A 24,183-nucleotide genomic window follows, 5' to 3' on the forward strand; every position below is an offset into this window, starting at 1 on the left:
TAGCAGTGGGCCAAGGTTCAAACACTGAAGGAAATCTTCTGCTTTTTGTCAGAGGCCTTGTTGGTATAGTAAACTGGACTAGATACTCTGCTTTTTCTTGGAATTGAGTTATATCTTTGCTCTTCCCATAAGAGAGAGGCACAAGAGACATCTACAGATGGATTAAGAATATTAAATTTATTACAATAACAGTTACAGTACAAGGCACATACTGATGACTTACAATCAGCTTGCAACACTTGTAACTAAACAGCTGCATAAATTAATACAGGTGCATCATGTACAAGTTGGAGGGTATGCCTAGTTCTGTACAGCTAAAACTCCAGTTTAATTCTCTTTTTGCTTAAAAGGCAAACGTGGTCCTAATTTACCAGTTTCATAACTTCCTTTTCACTGTTCAGAATAGAGGGTAGGATATACTCATGTGATAGATAAGCGGAAGGTGAGCTGAAGAGAAGGAATTTGTTCACTTGCCTCAGAACACTTTTAATTGCAGTGCAGCCCATTTGGTATCAATATTACTAGTTCTTGGACAAAAACAATGTTTAATGTATGGCTACTTGTTGAGCTACCTGGTAAATATTGGTTACTTTGCATGTTTTCAGATGGATATGTAAAAGGAAGAAAAAAGAATTATAAAAATAAATGAAATAAATTTCTCAGTATTTCAGCCACTCAGCTAAATAGAGATACTAAAAAATGAACTTAACATAAGAAGATTTAGAAAACTTCAAACCAGTATGCCATGTAACAAAAAAATAATGTGGACTAAACTGCCTTGAAAGTTCAGCTTTTATAGAATGAAAACATGGATGTATTTTATCTTTGTATTGTTCAGTAAAAGAAGAGCCTTTTTAATCCACTTCTGGAGGGCTTCCTTGCCCCCTGTTTCCATAAAGACCTCAGACTGGATTATCCTAGTGAACAGAGAGCAAAGATCTAACATCACAAATGATCTTCTGGACCGTCTATTTCTAAAAATATTTTTCCTATGATTTTGCATGTCTACATTGCTTTCTATATCTTCAAATAATTTTAAAAACTTTCCCCCTCTCTCAGTACACCTGTACTCAGAGTGCGTTATTCTCATTTTTCAACTGAGGAATTCAAGCTGAGAGACCTTGCCCTATTTTACAGTGTGGCTGTTGCAGGGCTTGTATTAATATCAGGGCTTCTTGGCTGACTTTTAATCCGCTAGAAAACAGTGGCATTTCTTGGGAAGTTGCTCAGCATTCTGTGCTAAAACCACCCAGAGAGACAATGTCTGTCGTATATTAGTCTTAAAAAATACAAATTAAAGATGTGTCTTTTGCCGTTTCAAATGCTGTTACAAAAGAATAACATCAGTAGTGTTGTACACTAAATTGCAGTGATTTCTGCAATTACTACTCTACAAATTATTCCATTAGAAATAATGTTCCCAGTTTCAGTTTGTTTGCAAAGATTGAAAGAGAAACTTTGGTTTTGATACAGATAATGCTCGTATTTAGCACAACCATTTCTGTCCCCACCTTCACTCTTCTACTAAAAGGTAGCAGAATGTCTGTTTAAAGAGGCTTTTGCAAGTGGGTATATGTAAAAGACCAAAAATTGGAACTCTAAGTTTTGGGTTGGGGGTGGGTGGGTTTTTTGTTCTGTTTTGTTTAATGAGCCTCGCATGAAACAGTATCAAGTCTGGCAAAAAAATTCCATTTGTAAGATTTATCTATTTAAATACTTATCCATTTAGGAGGAAACATATCTGGCATTAGCTGAACACCAGTCTGAAGGATGAAGCTAGGTAGGGTTTTCTCCTTTATTTCCCACACTTTGATACTGGAGACATATGAGTACCTCATTCATCTTATATTGACGTTTCATATGTATTAGTTCAATTAATGAATTAATAACAGAAATGTAAAAAAAAAAATGAGTAGTTTTCTGATTGGTGATTTAATAACTAAATGGTTTTGTAATATTAAAAGAATTCCCAGACTGTTCCTCTTTTCCTTACAATGAAGCCAGTTTTGGAAGTAGCTTTCAAATATACTTGAAGGATAAGCTACAAAACTATTTCTTATGAGTAACTGTCCAGTAAGACAGATTTATTTTGTTTTCCTGGTGGCAATGAAAGAACATACTCCCTTTTTAAAAATAGTTCAGGAGTCTTTTGTTCGTCTTCCTGAAAGAACGGTTCTTGTCCCTTTAAGTTATATCCTTATTGGAAGCTGGGCTTGAGGCCTCAAGTTAAGTGAACTCAGGTCAATAGCTGAAGTGTAAGGGGCCTTCCTCCAGAGGTGTCTGCACACCTGGGGAGAACCACCTTGGTGGGAGTGATGAAAATGTTTTCAAAAGGCAAACACACCACCACTGCTTTTTTTCTAATGTGGTAAGTTCATTCTTCATGCTGATGTAAACTCTTGAAAAGGTTTCTTAACGCCTGCTGCTATGAATGTGTATATAACCTTGTTAATTTTAGCAGTATGTTACCTAAGTAGACCATGAGATACCAAAGAGACTTTTATCCTCTATTTTATTTTACTTTTGTTATAATCTATCTGGTAGAGTAAAAATACAATGCAAGTTTTTACATAAATGATGCCTACTTAGGTTTATCTAAACTTCCATGTAACTGCAGTAGAACTATTGTCCTCCAACTGACTTGGCAATTGCAGTTGGTCTGAGGGGCAGTTACATTTGGAGAGCACGTGTATGCATATAATACAAAGAGGTTAGTATGTGCATGGAAGTTAATTTGCATATCAGTGCCTCAAAATTTAATAGTTCTGATGAGAATCAATCCTCCTGAACTCTACTCAATGTCTTGTTAAAAAAAAAATTTCCCTTTTTTTCTTCAGGATGAAAACCAAATGCATTCACGTTAGAATATGAGCTAATAAATCTTCAAAGTAGGTTTGTATAGTTTGTTAAACGTACTTTTGTCAGCCAAAAAGATTATTCTAAACTTTAGTTCTGTACTAGGAAAGAATAGAAAAGCCACAGGCTCCAGCAAATTTTAGGTGTGAAATTAAATTAAGAGAAAAAAAAAAAAGGCAGCAAAGCAGGGAAGCAGATCTTTAAGATTCCACTTTTTGGCATTGGAACTCAAAAAAATTCACTGTTGGTCTGTAGTTTCTTTGGGTGTAAGCGTTAGGTCTGTCAGGACAATGATTTTGTGACTATCTATCTAGCTTAATTATGAAAACAGTATAGTAAGTGCTAGCAACTTAGGTACTTGTCAGGTAACCCATGATGAGGTTTTGTGGCTTGATTGGGTCTAAAGGGAAGTGAAGCCTACAACATTACAGAAAATGCTTTTGTAGTATTTGTTATGCAAGAAACAATAGAAATTGTTACCATCTACAAAATGCAGGAAATGAAAAGGAGGATAATGCTACTCAATGTGTGTGCTAGTGTATGCAGAGCTGTATATAGTGCTGCTCAGGATTGTTTCCTCTTCCTCTGTCTACTCCATTACAAACCTAGGGAATTTACTATTTTTTTTTCCTAGTTTATAAAACCCTGTGTTACTTGAGTAATGTATGGCTATCAGAAATATTTTTTTATTTTTCAATGTAGTTTAAGCAATTAGAAACTTAGAAGCGAATACGACATTGCCCAGTACGAACGATCACATTGAGGAAGATACAGGAGTAACTGCCACAGACTTGGGATTCTACACCTAATCCTACCCGCTGACACTCGTCCTATAGTGGCTTATGCAGTCACGCACACTTTCAAACAGCCCCAGTGCTCGTGCGTGGAGTAGTGGTGTTCTCATGCACACAGACATCCTCGTGTTTCCAGAATGAATTAGTTCTCAGTCAGTTCAGTCTGGTTAGAAGTGCACAGGAGATTTCATTGAATTGCTTGGATTAATGCGTTGGAGGCATCATGTTACGAAATGCCCATTGTCAGTGACACAACCTCCACAGAAAACTCCTCCATGTGTGGTCTCAGCTGGAAATGTAATTCTTTGGGGGGGAGAGTGTGAGGAAAACTACATTTTATGCTCCCCCTCTCTCCCACCAGAAAACAGGCGTAGCTTATACTGCATTCATGCGGATGTCTCCAAAAGGAATTTCTGTAGCTGTTTCTGGAGTAATGCTTTTCAGAATACGCTGTTGGAAAGAAATCAGTATTAGAAATTGATTCATTTTAGAGATAATAGATCTAACACAGCAGCCATTTGGGAAGAGATTTATAATGAAAATATGACTCTGGTTTGAGTTGTTATACCTCTTGAATCACACAAGGATGTTTCAGGCTTCTGTTATCTCAGCACTATGAAGATATAAGGTGCTGTAGAAGTAGACAGCCTTATTTTTTTAATTATTTCTAACATATCATTCAGATCAAAGTTTGACAGATGTTCTATTAATGCTTTAGGACTTTGCAGTTTACTGGGATACCCTGAGCCAACTGAAAATACTATTTCTGAACTGTATTTACATGAACTTACAAGAAATCCCAAAAATGTCACCGCAGGCTGCCACAGATTTATGGCAGAGAAATTTTATTAAGTGTGGGAGAGAAAAAGAAACTTGTTCTTACAGATATGCCCAAGGGAACCAATCTTTCACTGCCTCATTCACATGATACTGTCTCTTGTGTGATTTCTAGGAAAAGCCTCCAGTTCACCAGAGCTTAAAAAAAACCCCACTTGATTCAGTATTTTATACGAATGTGTCAGCAGCCTCAGTAAGGCCTGGGAAGATTGGTAAATCACTCAGAATGGGCAGAAGACAATTAGCTATCAGCTGGCTAAAACAGAACAGCAATAATCCTCCAGTCCCAGGGCATCAGATCCTGGAAAAATCTACGCATAATATTTCTGGGAATCAACTCCTTCCTAACAGTCAAATAGCAGTGACAGAGCATCATGGATACCTCCTTAAGTGTTCCTGGAGTGATGATCAACCGATAAACCATGTAGATTGGAATACAGATGATAGAAGAGGTTCCTATGCAATAACCCACTACTGTGGTCCAGTAGGGATAATTATAATCAAAAAGCCGTAGCGCTGGAGGATTCGACAGAAAGCTGCAAGTGACAAACTGAAAAAGAAAAGAGGAAATTATGAATACATGTATTTTGATAGCATGCACTTACTTTGGGGATCTACGTGTCCCGGCATAGCACTGAACTAAAGAAAAAATGAGTAGGACTCAAGAACGTTTAAACATGTCGACAGTGAAAAAAATCCTAAATGACATTCGTATGGATTTAACAATAAAACAAAACCAAAAAAACGCCAAAACCACTTTTGGGTGTCCAGACGTCCTTCAGGAAGTTTAAAAGAACTCAGGAGCTTTAGAGTACAGCCCAACCAGCAACTAACTGAAAGGAACTAGGTAAAAATTCTCGTATGTATTGCTTGTTCCATAAATACACATGGTGCTGTTTCTTGCTTAAAAAGCATTAGAGAGAAAATTCAGGACCACACTTGCACACTTAAAGGATAAAAAGATGTTAGATGGACAAAATCAGACTGATTGATTCCAGCGTGCAGAATTTCATCCAGTTACCCTTGTATTGAGCTCTATAACTTGATTGCAGCTAAAGCGTCCCTGCCAGAAAGGCATCATCTTAATTTTAAGCCACCAGAAATGGGAGGTGTACGGTTTCCCTTAGCTACTTGTCCCGTATTTAATCATGATCAGTGTCAGTTCTGCTTTGTCTGAATTTAACTCACAGCCACTGTGTTGTTGCTTTATGCTGTTCTTTATTGGGTTGTAGACCCTGTTAATACTCTTTCAAGTACTGTTACAGTACTTACCTGTGGTAATCACAGCAGCTTTCAGTTTTCTCTGTGATAAGCTACACACATTCAGGTTTTTTTCACTGTTACTTGTTTTCTACAAGTTCTATCTTTTCCGTGATATTTTTCCGTAGCATTTTGGTTCTTCAGTAGCTTTTACAAATGTTAATACTAGTTTGAATATAGTATTCTGGCATCAGCTCGATTAATGCTGTTAGATCATTTTCCTGTGCATATCCTTCATGACTGAAAACCTTCTTGTGGAACAACAAATACTTTTAGTTGAATATTACAGGAATAATATTTGTGACTATCCTTGGAAGGATCTCTGACTCTGTTTTTTCCAGAGTATCATCAGAAGATCAGGATTACCAGCAGAATTTCCATACAAAAAAACCATACTACCTTCTGGGCTTTCTTTTTTGTCGTTTCCCCAGAGAATACAAATAGCTCTGCCTAGTAACCACATCACCAGGGCTGTATTCCTCTCTGTTTATTTTACTGTTTTAGGATCACGAAGAGGACAGTAGTATGACAATTACTTGTGGTGTCACACTTATTTACAGCGGGTTTTCCCCCTTTCTTTTTCTAGGGGTAATAAAAGGAAATCTGTTAATTGTGCATTGATGATTACAGGTGTTTTGAATTCACTCTGTAGGTCTTAAATCTATATTCTGTGCTTCATAAACTCCGTCTTGACCTGCCCTGCTCCCACTAAGGTTAGTAGCAATAAAAGATAGCGTGAACTAATCTTGGATCAGGAAATGAACAGTTTATGTTAAAATGTTATCAATAATCCTGCCAAGTCAAACATTGGTACAGTATTTCCAATTCTGAATTATAGATTTATAAAGGTTGCAATTAACCGCTGTAAATTTTCAGTGGAATATTCTACAGTTGTCAGTCAGCTGAGAAAGTGTATTTACTTATCTTGGTTTTCCTCCCCAGACAGTATGTTTCATCATAATCTTTTACTGCTTCATCTTGCTGAGGTAAATATAAAGCAACAAAACAAAGTAACTTTGTTCAGCAAGAGGGAAGGAGGGGAGTTATTCAGAACCCAGTCTTACTTATCTAGCTCATCTACAAAAATCCTTAAAATAGTGATTTAGTAACAAGACCTTGCAGCATTGTATTGAATTTTTCACTAATTGAGCCTTTTTGGTTTAACAAGAATTGTTACTAAAGAACTTCACAAGAAAATTCTGTAATTAAGCTTTAAGAAGTCTAAGGATCTGCTGAGTTCAATGGTAATTTGCTTGTGCTGGAAAGAAAAAGCTATAAGGCAAACTCACCAGAAGGAAGATGGGACTAATTGCTACCCAGCAAACTCGCCAGTACCAGCCTGGGGTAAAGCCTAGCATTTCTTTCACATCGTTGCAAAACTGGGTGATGCCTGTGGAGACAAGTGGGAGGAGGGTGGTGACAGCAGATACATGTTTTTCATAGGTAGATGCACATTAAATAAACTCAGAATCCATCATGAAAGACTGTTTTGTTCCTATAACTCTTAATTATATCTCTTGTTACCTTTAGATGTCACTGTACTTCTGTCAGAGAACAATTAATAACAATTCTCACGGATTTGGTAATCAGTGAGTTTGTAAAAAGGTTTTGTAAACTTTTCCCGGAGACATCAGTGATCTTGTCTGCAGAAACAGAGAAAGTACTACGCTGCAGAAGCTCAGGAGTTTGGGATAGTGTTGCTTGTCAACATGGCAGTAGACGTACCGTAGAACCAGGCCACAGCAACTGCTTCCAGAAACACGACTGTTAGGACAGCTGGACCAGTGGCGTATTCTTCAAACAGCTTTACCACATATGCGCCTCCCTAGAAGAGAGATCATATTATCAGTGGACCAAAGATCCAGTGATGGAAATCCTGTTGTTTGTTACTGCCTTCATCTGGACCAGAGCATTCACAGATGGGTAATTCAGTCAGGTCTGTCGCTTTGTGGCAGTGCCTGCCAGCGAAATCCTCAAGCGTGCTGCCGATCTCTCTGGTGCCGTGCAGAAAAGCTAAAACTGAATATGCTGACAGTTCTAGCTGGATTTTAATGAACAAGTGAGATTTGGTGGGGTTCAATGGGAGGGCTTTTTGCATGCCTTCTGCAATGGCATCTTCTTTCTTCAACCTGAGTCACAGTTACTGAGCAGGAAGCAAATAGGAAGTTACTTTGCTTTCTTTCCATTTGGGATCTAGAATCAGACGAAGGAGAACACTGTCTCAGAGAGGAACTAAGTCTCCTTTTACAACAAATGCTTTAAATTAGAAGGAAGTGGCACATAAATGAGCAAGGGGAGTCAAACATGATGGGAAAGCCAAGTATTTTTTCCTTGTCCCTTGTGATCATTACACTCATTATTCAAAATGTTGCTTGTTGTGAAAATGAAATCCCACAAGCCCCACAGGGACTATTTGGTGTGACTGATGATGATTTCTGGCCTGATTTGATGAGGAAGATCCAGGAAATTTGTTGCTAGAAATTTTTGGAGGACACCAACGGTCAGTTACAGCATTTTCTACCAGATAATTTTTTGATCATTCTTTTTTTAATTCAAAATACATTTCAAACATTGTAAAAATTAAAATAATTCATATTATTTTTAAACATGGAGCTTTTGAACAAGAAGTAAACCACATAGAAAATGTGGAAGGTGGTCTGCTTACTGATTCAGCAGTTGGACCAGCGGCTGCATCATTTATGACGTGTGGCACATTAGAGTTTTGCTGAATTGCAATAGGATCATTTTGCAACACATTTCCTAGTGAGAGATACTGTTCACATTCATGCCAAATATAGATTTCTAATGCATAAAGAAAACAGGCTGGAGATTTAATCTGATTTCTTGAAACTCCCTTCAAAAAACACTACCCTCTCCAAGATGTCATTTGCAGGAAACTGCCAGTAAGGAAAGCCAAGGAATGGGTAAAATACTTACAAATGTCAGGGTTGCTAGTGACCCCAAAAAGCAAACGATGGTCAGACCAAGGACAAACAATTCCCTGCGTTTGCTCCAGACATGCGGGAATTCATCCAGTACTCCAGTAATCACTCCCTCTAGTCCTGCAAACTGAAAAGCATGGAAAAATTACTGGGAAATAGAGGGCAGTTTTACCTGCTTTAAAGTATGGTTCAATGCTTAGAGGAGCTTTAAAGTGTTGAAACACTGGTGCTTTATTCTGCCTGTAGAGTTGGTGTGGCTGTTGTTTAGACAGTCTTTCTTCAGAACTTTTGAATGTTTTAAGGTGGGGATTTAGTCTTCACATATCTGTAGGAAGTGGCTATCATCCAGAGGAAGAACTGTATTACAAGTAGTAGGATGCCGATAAGTGGTGGGTGGCTCAGTAGACCCAAGGTTGTGAAATCAGCTGAGTTTAGCCTTCCTGGAAGGAGCTGATTCTCAATCTGTAAAAACAGGCTCACAGGGCAAGTTTTGAGAAGATCTCCTTTTCCCTGTGCTGTGGAGAAGGCCACCTCCAGTTCACACCTTTTAAATCCAATTAGCGTGAAAAAAATCTAGAATTTAATAATTGCTTTGTAAGTAAGTTTACAAGTACAAGAGAGAAGGAGCCTGGAAGGCTGCATTCAACCAGGAGTTTACGAGTCAAGTGCTTTGGTTGTGTTTCCAGGTCTGTTACTAACTGTCACAGTATGACACTGACAAATAATTTAATTTTATTTAGGCCTGTTTGGGTCAAAATTGGAGTAATAGTTGCTGTGTTACAGAAGGCAGGTGGAAATGCCAATTCTGCTTTAAACCCTTTAGTGACGGTGCAGTATTTGTAATTCTGTTTCTTCTGACGTTCGTGGGGGTGAGGCCATACACCAGATATCTGGGAGGGCCGCTGTCTTGCCTACCGTCTACTCACCGTGCTGTCTAATCCCAGCGTGAGTAACATCAGGAAAAAGATGATGGCAAAGAAAGTGGAAGCAGGCATGTTTGCAATGGCCTCAGCATACGTAATGAAGAGAAGGCTGGGTCCTGATATTAGAACGGAGAATTAGGGATAATTGTTAGTGCGTACTGCTGCGAGGACAGGCTGTTTCACTCTACCGCGTTGTCTTCCAGGGGAAAACATCTCCTCCCAGGCTATTTTGCATCTGTGAAGTTGCATGCAATGTAACTTCTATATGCTCTCTTTGTAGAATATTTTTTTAGCCGTACTGTATATTTGTAACAGTGCCCTTATCATAAAGTAAGTCAGTATCCTGAATTACATACTAAATATTCTGCATAATTCAGGCCGTTCTCAATCTGGAAGATAATATACAAACATATTCTATCTTAGAAGCAGTGTGAGAGATGTGTACAAAAAGTGAGCCTACCAGTATCTTTGGCAACCTCTGAAACGTCTTCATTCCTCATCTCCGCCATGTACCCCAGCACAGTGAAAATGACGAATCCAGACACAAAACTAGTCACGCAGTTCACGGTACTGGTAACCAGAGCATCTCTGCAACAGAAGACCTAACTCATATCAGGGAATCGGCGTCTGCCAGAAAGGGTGGTTTACTACCAGATGGGGTGAGTTAATGATCTGGATAGACTCCTAGAAAAACTGGGGGAATACAGTGAAAAAGCCAAGCAGCGGAGTTGAAAGAAAGAAAGAAAAAAAAACCATGAGTACTTTTTCTTCTTCAACTTCAAACAGATGCTGTAACATTAATCTGACACTGAATTGAATGCTGGATGTACAGTGGCGTTTTAAAAAAATAGGAATTACTATAGGAATATTAATGAATTGAGAATTTGTTTTACAAGTTATAAATAGAATTTTTTAAGTTAACCAGGAAATGACCATAAATTGCCTTTCAGCTCAAGACTCTATTTCCTAACTGACTGCTGAGATGAAATCATTATAATGGGATTGTTTGGCAGAGGTTTAGTCCATTTTGTTGTGGCAGGTTTCTACATCTTTGACTCTTTGCTGCAACTGGTAGAGATTCTCTCTCTTTAGAGTAGGCACAACAGAGAAGAAATGTTTTAGATTGCAGGTTCTTTCAAATAAGGACTTTTGTTCTGTTACGCTTCTGTCTGATTTGTATGCACACAGGTCTGACAATTCAGCGCCTTTCACCAGCACTGTGTTTCTTTTTCGCAAATACCTACAGTTACATTTTTTTTTAAACTCAATTTTACTTATAGAATAAGGTAGAACTCACTGGTAGCAGTTGTTATGGAATTTGTTGTAGCTGGCGTAAGCCAATAGGACCCCAAAACCTGGACCAAGGGAGAAAAATATCTGAGCTGCTGCATCCACCCAAACCTGAAAAATATTGAACATCAAGAAAAAATGACACAAAACAGATTGAATGAGTTTGGCATATTCAGAATATCACTTAGGCCTATGAAACCGTGTTTCACTAGTCTGCCTATAGCCTAGTTCTGGTCTAACAAACATTTTGTTAAGAGGGCATGTTGAAATACGAATATTTATTGTAGATCTGTGAGAGTTGTAAATAACCACTATAATTTTAGTGCCTATGCAGTGCTTGTTCTATCTCTTTACGCTGTTGTGAGTGCTCACTGGCAGTTTAACTTCTGACAGCATCTTAGATTAATTCACAGTGATTTGCCTGTAATCAGTTTCACACAAGTTTTGCAATGCATAGAGAACTTCCTATCCATGATTTTGCTGTGGGCTTGGCCCATCTTCCTCCAAACTCCGTGTGCTGTGGAATAGTCCTGTGTTTGGCTGTGTGTCCTCCAGGCTAAGCAGTAGATGATCCCTGCCCAGATTTTTCCTAGATTTATGGAAATATGTTTGACAATGCGGATGCAGTTCTAGTCCTTAGGACTCAATTCAGCTTTGTTGTAGCCATGACAGATGCAAGTGTGATGATCTTGTTATGAAAAGCCTGTTGTACTTGAGAAGTGGCCACAGCCTTAATGAGTCGTGTTCCTAAAGTACAATATCAGTTCTCTTTCTGAAGGTGAAAGTCCTCATTCATTTATCCTCTTTTGATTGAAACATGGAGTTCATTACAACTCATTTCTAATATTCTCTGCCATCGTGTGAGGCCATCCTGTATCATCCACAGACAGAGCTCTGTCATCGTCCCGCACACAGATTGCAATCTGCTGTCCTCACTTCAGATACATCCAATACAATATCAATGCCCTTTATTGCTTTTTCAGAAGATGTGGTCCCTTATTGGAGATGCTGCTTTATCAGAGACTGGTGTCTTTTCATTTCCTCTTCATTCAAAACTCTCCATATCAGCTGGGCAGCAGCAGACTTGCAAACATTAGAATTTTTAATCTTTGTATTTGTAGTATTTATTGCTTTGGGGTTTTTCCATCACCCTCCTCACTAGACACTTTCGTAGGCAGTGAAGTAAGTGCAGCCTTGAGCCTGATGGACTACTTGTCATCCACAGAGTTCAAAGCTGAAGCAGATGCTGGAATGCCTGGGGTTTGTTGGTTAGCTCAGTCTTGTCCTCATCCCTCCTTTCTTTTCAGATCTCGGTGGTGTATGCGTTACTGAGTCATGTTTTAGTTGGTGGCTACAGAGACTCTCCTTGGGCTTATCTGCCAGAGCTTGTCACAGGACGGAGATCTGGAGTTTCAACCCTAGTAACGCACGGTATTTAAATAGGGGCAACTGTGGACGCTGTTGGGCTGTGGAGAAGCCTGCCCAAGTGTGCAATGATCCCCTCAGCCAAAAAAACTGCAGCTAGACCAGTTGTTAGGGCTTAGTAAATGTAGTTTGCTCAGTGTGGCTGTTGTAGGTAAAGGATTTTGTTGCAGTATAGCAGCAATCATAGCTTCTCGCTCAATGCCAGGCTGTTCACCATTTTCCTGGCGAAAAATTGTTTGGTCACTTGTTTTCTTTCTAATCATATCACTAATTCTATTCAACCACTGTATGGGACCTCTACTATTAGTTCAAGCTAAATTGATGGTGGACTCTAATATTTAAAAAAATATTTGTAATTATGGAAAGAATAGCATGACTGTTTAAACAAGAGCATGATGTCATGCTAAGACATCTGTTTAATCATGCTCTATGCCGAAAATAGACATTGAAGTATATACACGCCGATACACATGCTGATAGGCTACAAGCAAATCTCTATCCTTCTGTAATGATTTTTACCTCAGTGGCCAGAAGTTTCTGCCAGTCAGGTTTCAAGTAGTAGAGGACACCTCTCCAAGCCCCAGGCAAAGTTGCACCTCTCACTAGCAGGATAAAGAGTATGACGTATGGGAATGTGGCAGTCACCCATACCACCTGCGAGGGAAAAGGAGAAGATAGCATTTTTCATGGGTAGAAAGTTAACAGGTGATAATGAGTTATTCTTATTATAGCTCTTAGCATTTATAAGCCTTCACATCTTCATGTGAACTTCTCAGAAGGTCTGTAAAGAGGCAGTTTGCACATCTATACCCATGCTTTCTCTTGGCAGGGTTGTTCTTGTCCAGAGAACAGTGGCATAACTTACTGTTGTTATATATTACTTGGATAACAGTCACAGTCACTCTACCGTGAGCGCTTCCCAAATACATGAGCCTATAATCCCTCTCATGAAGACAGTCTGAGATGATTCTCTGTCAAGTTAATTGGCTCCTTTAGAACTGCTGCTCGACAATACTGTACCAAGTTGATTTGTCTTGCTTTCTCATTCACCTTGCCAGATGTTTTGACCCCTTTCCAGATGCTGAAGTATACAATGGTGAAGATTAACAATAAACAGAGGGTCAATTGCCAGCTAATGCCCCCCAGGTCATCCAGCCCATTGGACCTGTGCGCCTGTAGAACGTGGCGGCTGAAAGAGGAAAGAAAAACACAGTATAGATTATTTTTTTTTTAACAAATGCTTATGTTAAGTATGCTTTGAACAGTCCCATGCTGTGGTCTGAGCATTACAAGTAGTCCTGAGGACTTGATAAGTAGCCTTCAGAGTCATGTCATTTTGGATATTTATTTTTTTTTAATTAAAAGTTTGATATAAATGGTACACTAGTGGTGATAAATGGTTAAGTGACGATAGCTGACAGTGGTTGGGAACCTCTGATCTAAAATAAAGAGTACCCTCCCGTATACCCTAAGCTTACATACACCTACAAGTATTCAGGTATTTGAATAGTTCAGAAAAGGGTACCATTAATAAACAGCCCTGCTCCCCCTCCAAAGAAAAGCTTGCTACATGTTCCACCATTCTGTCTAATATTACTGTCCTCACTTACATGCACTTACGTATAAAATTCTTCTGCGGGAGAGATGGAGTGCAGGGTCCAGCTGACGTTGTCCTTGCTGAAGTAGTTAGTGCAGTTGCCCGTGTTCCAAACGTTTGTGCAGCTAGTCCATGGCAGCTCCACCGTGAAGGAGGAGACGAGGTAGTAAAAGGCCCAAGCCATAATGGTGTTGTAGTACGAGGCTACGTAAAGATCTATTATACAGATGGCGAAGCCAATTCCTAGTAAGGCAGGGAATAATTACATGAAGTGAGTGTAAGTTTTAGGCCAAAAAAAAGAGAAAGGAATTGGTTATCACGTCAACTACAATTAGTAACAGTCTAAGGCAGCTCTGCAGGAGGTACACATACCCTCTCAAGTGTTTACAACACTGGAATTTCTTGTGGCTTCGGAAACACTCAGGCTCCGATTCCAAAGAAGCATCCTTAATCAAGACAGAACATGCTTATATATTTTTTCATCTGTTCTTAAATTCCTGGAATTTAGAAATAGGCAGCTTGCACTCTCAGTAAATTAAAAAGACAAGACCACAGAGCTATAACACTGGGAGCAAGAGCAATCAAGCATCTAGAACAGGTCTTTCTACGCTAAAGGACTCTGGTAGGATAGCAATTGACAGACCAGTTTGAAGAGAGGCAATAATTTCTTTCTAACATCTTTGTTATAGAAATGGATCTTTATTCTTTCCTGGTTCTAATTTTGCTTTGGTTTCAGTAATGTTGCACTTTATTGATTACATTTTTTTGTTTATTTCTTTTATATTTAAAGGCTTGGGTCAGAGAAAGGGGACTGGCCTCTATCTAATCAATTTTAGTACACATACACATATCTGCAGGTGTACATAAAGTTTTATGAAAGCTTTCTTTGTAAAGCCAAAATCTTGTGTAGAACAAACCTTACTTTGTTTTATGAGATTTTATCTTTTTTTTTTTTTCCGAAATTTCCCCTTTATAGGAAAATCTTCCAGTTATTCAGAAAGTTCCTCTTAATTTTCCATTTCCCTTCTTTACCTTTGAATATAGGACATATTTTTCTCCAAATTGAAATACACCCATTCCTGTGGTACTGTCCTAATGCTAGTTCCATATAGAAGAGAGGAATCCCTCCAAAGATGGCCATAATTGTGTAAGGAATGAGGAATGCTCCTGCAAGAAAGCAAGCAGATGATTATAACTCTTCACAGGGCGTCTCTTCCACCAGTACCAGCACTCCATAAACAACAGTTCCTTTTATCCCACGGGGAAAATGCATATCCCCTCCCCAGCCAGTGTGCCACATGGAATTACCGTGGGATTTCTCCTAAGAGTAACTACTTAGCAGTGTGAATAAGAAGCAACACTCAGGCCAAACTTCTCACATTTCTGTGACAAGTACACAGAGGATTCACCAAGACTGTACTGGCTGCAACGGATACAATTGTGAGATGGGCTACAGGTAAAATAATTAATTTATTCAGTAAAATGCCTTTGCTACATCACGGAGACAAAAGTCCTTCCCAAGACCTCCTTGATTAGATTTATGTTTTGGCGGATATGTCAGTGAGTCTAAGGCCTAGCATTCCTGATGAGTTGGTTTTGACATGTTGGTTTATCTGATTTTAAAATACCCCTCGGGACATGGATTGGGTCTTTTCTCTTGGAAGGTGGTTCTGCACCTAACTGGCTCTCAGCTTCTAGTTGTACTGATCTTTTAGATCTTGCTAAATAGTTTTTCGTGCATCTTAATATGTCTAGTTATCCTATCCCAGTATTTAGGTTTTCCAGTCTGCCTGAGAAGTAAGTAATTTCCCCTTGGTCATTTGTTATATATGATATTAAAATAAGCCACTAAATCGTCCATTTATAAGCAAGGAAGTTCAGAATTAAGGAACAGCATACAGAACTAGTCACTGACCTCCTCCGTTTTGATAGCATATATAAGGAAATCTCCACACATTTCCCAGATCCACTGCATATCCAATGACGGAGAGTAGAAAGTCCATTTTTTTACTCCAGGTCTCTCTGTCTTCTAGCTCCATCAGCTGCTGCTGGCCTTCTGCTCCGCAGGTGGTCGAAGTGGTGGTCGTGGTGGTGGTCGTGGCTGCTGGGGCAGCGCACTGAGCATCTTCCACCTCGCCCACTCCACTGCAGGGAACCGAGCTCTGAACCCCTGAATAACCATTTGAGATCTGAGCTGCCTCCCCTTTATCTCCCTGGGTAGGATGGACTTTATTGCCATCCTCCACTAGCCGTAGGGCAGATTTAGGGTTCCTGACCAGAAGTCCGTTCTCTTTACAGTCTTCTCCCTCGTTACAGTCTGAGACATCTTTCCTGGAAGTCAGCGGCTCCGTCTCATTGCTCGTTGCCTTTTTTTCCATTTTTTCCGAGATTTGTTCTGATCACTTGCAGCCGGACAGTGGCACAGAATCACCCTGTGGCTTGTCTGCCCACGCTTTTATTCCTAGTGTATTCCCAGCACTTTCAGAATTCCTCTTCCATATTTAAATCCATCAGATCGAAGGCACAAACACCATCTAAGAAATGAAAAATAGTTAAAAATCCATTACAGGGCTTACCAGTGCTGGTAACTTTCAAGTTACAACTGGCAGATTCTGTGATTAAAATACTTTTGGAAGTAATTAACCACCACAGCATGCAACATGAATCATTCAGCAGAGAACCCATCCAGGATTTTGTATGGAGGAAGGACGGAAACAATCATCCTCTTCTACAGCAGAAGCCGGTGTACCTGGCTTATAACCTCTCAGGCAGATTTGCTGGACTTCGTGCGTGGTTGGACGAGTCACAGGCAGACACTGTCCTGCTGTCTTCTGGTACCGCGTTCTCCCTCTGAACACTGGTTTCACACCCAGGGAGGTTGTGGGACTCCCAGTTTGCAAAAATGAGGGCAGAGTTTAGCGTGGCTTGTATTTTCATTTTCGTAAGTTCATCCTGTGACTTCTACTGGCAATTTCTAGATTCACCCAGTACGAAGGCAAAAGAATTAATTAAACAAACATGAGATAACAATGGATACACAAATTACATTTCATGACCACCTTTCTTCAGAAATCTCCCAGTGTCTGCTATGTTTAGCAGCAGACCTAGAAGGCTGAAACGAAAGTGTAGAGAAGTACTTGAACCTCAGTGTTTTTGCATCAATGAGGCTCAGTCAACACTAATAACAAGGAAAGAAAAGATCAGGAGACTTCAGTTTGATTGTTTTGAATCACTAAGAACTAACATGTGGGTCTAAAGGACAGAAGTTGTCCCCACTTTTATTTAACTCCTTGGGGAAATCAAGGCATCTTTCATTCTGTTCGGATCTGCTAATGCTGTGGTTCCAGCCCCGGGAAGGAGCGGGCACTACTTCTGTGCTGCTGTGCTCCGCCAGCGAAAAACCAGGCACTCGGAGAATCCCAAGCTTTACCTGCCCTCTTCATACATGCTAGAAGAGTAACCCAGGGGAAATAAAACAAAGTATAAAGCAATTAACTTTTCCTTCAGAACAAAAAGAAGAGAAAAAGAATTGCGATTCTGTGGGTCACGTTTTGTTTTCTGCTCATTTGTTCAGGTAATGGAAATGCCCAGCTGCCTTCACTCAGCAAAATCTTGAAATAGGAGCTGTAAATTTACAGCTGTGCTGTAAATCCCCTGGGGTATTAACCTTGCTTTATAGCTAGCAAAGTGTTACACAATCTACACGACACCACCACGGATTAAATTATTATAATTACAGCTAATTTTTCCTTTTCAAAGCATTTGACCACAGTAAATATCCTCGTCACATCCTAGCAGAAGGATAAGCATTATTTCACTTTTAACTGTTGGAAAAACCAAAGCAGAGAGAATTTGCTCATTGCCAGAGCTATTAAAACTCAAGTTTTTCTCCGCTCTCAGCCTTATGCAAAGACAGTTTGTTAAACCTCTTCCTAAACATTTATCAGTGCAAGCAGAAAGAGAAGGAAAGTTATCGAGCTGCAGAGCAAACAGGAGGATGTTCTCGAGATAAAAGTCTCTTGAAGGTGTTTATAACTGTCAGAAATCTCTAGTTCTTCAGGTTTACGTCCTGTCTTTACCCAGATAATGTTCTTTTCATCATATAGCAAGCAGCGCATCATTAATGCCGAATTCTTGCAAGAGCAGTACTTTGCTACCATTAGTTAATCATCCACAAAGACTGAAACATCTTCAGAGATCCAGAGAAAAATACTACAGCAAAGAACAGGAGTTTCTGTTTTACCTGCAAGACTATAAAAACTGAGTGTCTTTGGAGTCCGAAACCTTCCAAATGTCCCAAAAGAGCTTGTGTAGATGAAAACAGTCCTACCACCACTGGTGGCAAGATAAAAATCCTAGGAAAGGCCACAGCCAATCCTTTCCTTGTACAGCACATGTTAAATATAAGGTAGGAATATGGAAAAGTAACCTGAGCCCTTCTGGACTTTACACCTCTTACTCATAAATGGGAAAGCAGTAAAGGATGTTGATTTAACTGCATTATCTCATGAGACTGAATTTTCCATACCTGAGACTCAAACACTTACTGTATTTGTAAAACACTTTATTTCTGCACATAGATACTTCTTGGCACTTCCTTTACTGAGGAGAGGTCGTTGAACGTATTGTTGATTTCCCAGATTGGTGACAATCAAGATAGTTGCCTTATCCAGATCTAAGCTCCTTCTGGTCTTCTGCAGACCACAGGAAAGAAATACCACATTATTTGAAATATTTTTGTAGAATTTTCAGTAGTTTGAGCCTCAAATATGCAAAATGATGTGTGAACTTTCAGGGGTTTCAGCTGGAATTTGAACTATTCCTTTCTGAAAGAGCATTACAGCTCGTCAGCTACCCTGGGAAATCTCTGGAGTGACAGACTACAGCTGTGCCGCGGTGTTCACAGCGGTGTAGTTGGCACATGAAAACAGAACAGTTACAGAATCGGAAGATTTCATTAGGCTGTAAAAAAAACTGTGGGAGAATGTACTTTTTCCTCCCTCTTGTTACAATTCAAGAAAAAAAATTACCTGAAGGGATTGTAACTGCTACAGACAGTGTCAACAGCTGCAGAACTAGAGCTCTCAGGGTTAAGTAGTATGTTAGGAGCACTAGGGAAGGTATCCAGGGGAAAATTATGCTAATAGTGAAGGATTTTGCCCACATCAGCCTCCACGTCATCTCTGTGCACCCATCTCTCTGTAGTTACAGGTTCTAGTAAGACGATAGTGAATTATATAAGAAATGGCAGTTTATGACCTATTTTCAATCTGAGCTGTTGCAAAGGTTGCTGTTACATAAATACAATTGGCTTCTTATCTACCAACATCATTAGCTGCAGAAGAAAAAAAAAAGGAGAAAAATAGCTGTGCCTTCGTTTTGTTTTGATCTGTGTTTTGGAGGTGTGACTTTGCTCCTTTGAGAGGCCCGAAGCGTCTGCACCTTTTCTCTCTCCGGTAGCTCTGAACAGAGATTATTCTAAAGGACGGTTTTCATCTCCGGGGTGCTGTGCTGCCTGGGAGCTCATGAAAGGTGCCACACTGCCAGCCCTGCAAATTGCACTCCTCGTGCAACGAGCGACTGAAGACCCCCAGCTCTGCCCCGGAGTAGCACCGTGTAACGAGCAGTCTGTCCTCCACAACTATTCCCCGCTTTGCTTGTTTGTTGAAAACACTAGGATGGGTAATTGAAGACATGTGTTTCTACGAGCTTGGCTGAAGCCACCAACGCAGTTCACATAAGCCAAATATTAATTAAATTATAATTTTTGGTTACTCCCACACAGAGCTAAGCTTGAACCAGCACTGGAGATGTAGAAGCCCTGGGTCTCCCTCGATGCACAAACCCAACTCCTTTGCCTTTATCAAAACAATCCTCAAGGAGCATCCCTGTCCTGGGGTCCTAGCCCTGTCCTGGGGTCCGGTCCCTTCCCGAGCAGGAGCTGCACAGCTGATGGATGTCTCGTCCCCTTCTTTATTTCTTGAGGCATGCAGTGACCTCTCGTGGCAGTGTGGGAGTCCCTGTCCTGTAATGCTCTGCCGTCTAGTAAAGCAAATCTTTCCAGCGCTTTACAATAAAATTATTTTCCTGTCCTCTGTATTGTTTTAAAGGAGAAAATTGACTTTTAATGCATCTAGGAGATTAAAACAATCAGGCTGAGGTGCAGCAAATACCAGATGCTTCAAGGGAGGTGAATCTCGATGGCAGCACTGACTTCCCAAACTCTCAGCACAAGGCTTGTTCAGCCTCACTGTGCGCGATTACAGAAGTCATTATTCGTCTCCAAATGATCAAATACGTTTTAACTCGCACAGTCGCAAAACGTGTGTACTTGCATATATTTCACTCCGTACCAATGACATCCTTTTTTCATGTGCTCATTTTATAAACCAAGGCTTGCCGGAGTACCAGCCACCCACTGGTTTCAGCCGCATTCCTGTGGCAGAGCTCACATCACCACTGTCACTCATGCCGCTCCTCCGTCTCCTGTACTTCTGCCCGTTTACATGCTAGCACTTGCAAAGGATTAAAGTATTTTGAACTCTAAGACAAAAAGTTAGCCTACAGCATTGGCAAACAGAGTCAAACATTGAGATGATTTCTGTTAGCTTGATCTAAATCTCGCTTTTATCACAAAGGATTGAAGATTGTTAAAATTATGCAGCTGCTTGACTGCGTGTTACACTTTGCAGTAAAGATGCAGTTCACACAGGCAGGTGTATGGAAATGGAAAGAGTCCAAGGAAATTACTTTGATCTCGAAAATCAAGCGAGGAGTTTGGATGACTATAGAAATCACGTACCCCACACAGGAAGGGGCTGTGGTGTTTATCTGTAGGTACTGTTCTCACCTCTGAGCCACGGTATCAACCGTGACCCTCCGACAGCCACGTACCTGGGTGTTGCCAGGGACTGGGCTCTGAGAAATACAGCAGGAAACATTTCTGGTCATCACCCGTATCCCCCACACACAGTCCTAGTCCGTCTTTTTGCACGGGAGGGGAGGTACGTGACCTGGATGACAGCAAGAACCTCGTAAAGATTATTCCTTTTGCCAGGCTTTCGGGGGCTAGTGCGTTCTTGTTTTGCTGCATGTGTGCTGTGAAGGAGTATAGAGGCTTTGTGTTTTTCCTCTGATTTTGCACAGGCCAGGAGTAACCCTTCAATCAAAGTTATTATGGGATAGCTCAGATGCTCCCATACTGTGATGAGTTGTTAGAAAATAAAAATTTCAGCCAACTAACTCTAGCTTGCACTAGATTATGATGAAATTTACCTGCTGTTTGTCATACATGAGTGTTATTTAGAGTTCATAACACAAAAAATCAATGCCTTTTACTTTTGAGTGTGTTCACGTATACTGATTTCATTAAAAAATGAGTACCTAGAATGTCCTTTTCTATTAGCTTGTCTCCATTAGGCAAGTGATAGCAAGAGTGACAGAGTGTATTTCAGATTTCAAAACCTGATATTCATAAATACGTAGTAAGAAGATACAGAGTTCCAGCTTTGGCAGGGCTGCTGGTAACCGCAGAATCGGAGGACTTAGGGGCAAGGCAGATACAAGCAGATACCTAGAGCACCCTTCAACAACTGAAAATAAATTTCTTCAGGGTTCCTTTTTAGCTATGCTTCTCTAATCTAGTTTAAGAGTATCAAAAGTCAGTTTTGATAAAGAGTGATCAACACCCACTGAAATTAATAGGTCCAGGGAATTATTTCCATACACAGCAGGTCTGATCCCAGTGCCAGTGATTTTAAATGCAACTGGATTTGGGTACTTCTGCACATTGCTGTGATATGCGAGTATTTTACAAGAAACTTGCAGTATGTAGATGACAAAATGGACCCTGTATATGAATATTTGCAGTTCTCCAAGGGCTTGCTCACATTCTTACTAAAACAAGAGTAGAACTGTACTCAACAAGTAGTCCCACTGAGACAACAGCCTTTCTGGGAGAATAAAAAGCTGCTTACCAAAGTGAGAATGGCATAAGGAGTGAGCTCTCTCCAGTTAACTCTTGTGTTCCCAGATAAGGCTAAATATAGGTAAGATGTGAAAATAGTGCTTCTGAAAGCAACGGTGTTGGGGGAATATAAACCTGTACTGTGAGTTTTATGTCACAGTCTTGTCCATGTTTCACTCTGAAATTAAGTCAGCAGGAAAGAGAGATTTCACCTTTAAAACTTTGTTGAGAAGGCAGAGGCCATATTGTAGTGGGAATGCTGCCAAACTGATGACAGTCAATTAAAGGACAGAGGGGGGGGGGGCAGGAAGAAAATGCATTTTACCGCTCGAGAGCATCCATATGTAGTGCAAGGAAACAGATAAGCTTAGAGGGAATGGTATTCCTTTTGTATTCTTCCTCGAATTATTTATATAAACTTGAAGGGAGAGTTGTAACACAGCAAATACCACCAAATAACTAGAGTGCTGTTCCTTAATATGACTCTGCCCAGGCAAATTAACGGGCACGGTATTCCGAGTAAAGACCTGTTTGCAGACTCAAGTCAAAGACTGGCTGCACATGTATGCCAGCATGCATGTACTTATGTTTATGGTGCTTTTATCTAAAGAAAGTAAAGAAACAGTCACTATTGTTTCCAGATGGTGTTCCTTTGAAGGAGAGTTGTTAATGGCTATCTCCAAATTACAGCCCCTTTATTCAGGCTCCAAGTTCTACTTAAGCTCTTTATGAAACATCCCATATACAACATAATGAAGCCCTAAGTTCTATACAATACAGATTGCCAGATCACCAGAGCCACAAATACACATTTATGGAAAAGGGTTAAAACGCTAGCATCAGAAGGGAGACCGGCATGCAGAACATTTCTTTAGGCTCTTAATGCTGTTCCTAATGAAAACTCAGCGGTTTATATTTCCATGGAGGAAAGCAGGAAAGAGCTTAAATACACTGCATGTTTCCATGTGTGGGAATAATTTAGGACTTTTATTAAATTCCAGTTTCGGGGCAGTTTTTCTTCATTTATATAACCATCTGAAATTCATCGCACTCTGTCCAATTAGAAAATGGACCCACACCAGTCATTTGCTATACGCCAAGTTTACAAATTACTCTCCAAGAAAATTACGGTCAGCTCACTCATCAAAAGCACCAGAAGATGAAGCCTCAGTGTAGGAGACCTTCCCTGGTGAAATGCCTGACAGCTAACAACCCACATTAAAAAATCCACAATGCTTCCAGGAATCCAGATCCATTAAGTGCACGATCCTTTTCTCCCCAGATTTTCTTAACACATCAAAACACGTTTTCCATGACTATTGATATATTCAGTTACATTGCATTCCTCACGTAAACTTCCATATTCTTAGCAAACTAACCCAGCAAGCCAGTTGGTTTCAGCAGTAAACATGATTGACTATAAATATATATACAACACACTCTTCAGATTCATTACTTATAATAAATCTATCCCATTGAGTTAGATAATTTACTGTGCTAGAACAGTTTACCTTTTAACATATAACTTAACATGGTTAATAAAGCTTACTTTACCCTTTTAAAATAAATAACAGTTTGCATTGATTTTTTTTTTTGCTTCAGAATCTGCTTCTTTCCTTTATTTTTCCTTATAGTTTTTCTTTCCTTTATTTTTCCTTATAGTTTTTCTTTCCTTTATTTTTCCTTATAGTTTTTCTTTCCTTTATTTTTCCTTATAGTTTTTCTTTCCTTTATTTTTCCTTATAGTTTTTCTTTCCTTTATTTTTCCTTATAGTTTTTCTTTCCTTTATTTTTCCTTATAGTTTTTCTTTCCTTTATTTTTCCTTATAGTTTTTCTTTCCTTTATTTTTCCTTATAGTTTTTCTTTCCTTTATTTTTCCTTATAGTTTTTCTTTCCTTTATTTTTCCTTATAGTTTAATGCTTTTTTGTAAATTTCAAATAAACTTTACATTCATAATGCAGTTATGTGGACTGCCAAAACTCTAATTTCGGATTGTCATAACATGTTCTGCTACAGGCATTTGACTCCCCACATTCATAATTGCTGGACAAGTGCCTGAACAAGATGGAGGAGAGCATGTAAGATGAGAAAAGCAAGAAAAAGTATAAAAAGTTTAAAAAAAAAATCAAAGCAAACTTTCACCAAAAATCAACGTATCTTGTTTTTCCCCCCAAGCTTTGTTACGTGTACGTTTTCACAATGTTTTGGAAATTACTCTAAGAGCTTAAAAGTTGATTTAAAAAGAAACAAAATATCTTATATGAGCGTTAGACTGTCATTAGTATTTCAGA

At 39.6% G+C, this 24,183-nt stretch overlaps 1 protein-coding gene across 1 annotated transcript; it reads right to left on the reverse strand.

Moving 5' to 3' along the window:
• Positions 1 to 4,025: 4,025 nt before the first annotated feature.
• On the reverse strand, positions 4,026 to 16,302 carry SLC6A4 (solute carrier family 6 member 4). Its single transcript, XM_009812777.2, has 13 exons — positions 15,840 to 16,302; positions 14,957 to 15,091; positions 13,948 to 14,167; positions 13,378 to 13,516; positions 12,847 to 12,981; positions 10,910 to 11,013; positions 10,073 to 10,200; positions 9,616 to 9,728; positions 8,685 to 8,816; positions 7,473 to 7,572; positions 7,037 to 7,137; positions 4,870 to 5,037; positions 4,026 to 4,100 (listed from the first exon to the last, which is right to left on the reverse strand). Exons 1-13 carry the CDS (start codon positions 16,300 to 16,302, stop codon positions 4,026 to 4,028), a joined length of 2,013 nt encoding a protein of 670 aa, XP_009811079.2.
• Between the last annotated feature and the right edge of the window lie 7,881 nt (positions 16,303 to 24,183).

The sequence above is a fragment of the Gavia stellata genome, chromosome 25, assembly GCF_030936135.1.
Source record: "Gavia stellata isolate bGavSte3 chromosome 25, bGavSte3.hap2, whole genome shotgun sequence".
NCBI lineage: Eukaryota > Metazoa > Chordata > Aves > Gaviiformes > Gaviidae > Gavia > Gavia stellata.

Coding starts and splice junctions, on each gene's coding strand:
- SLC6A4 (XM_009812777.2), bottom strand. CDS start 16,302: ATGGAAAAAAAGGCAACGAGCAATGAGACGGAGCCGCTGACTTCCAGG. Junction 8,817..9,615: donor CGCTGGGATTAGACAGCACG/GTGAGTAGACGG, acceptor CATGCTTTTCAG/TTTGCAGGACTAGAGGGAGT. Junction 7,138..7,472: donor TGCTGTGGCCTGGTTCTACG/GTACGTCTACTG, acceptor TTGTCTCCACAG/GCATCACCCAGTTTTGCAAC.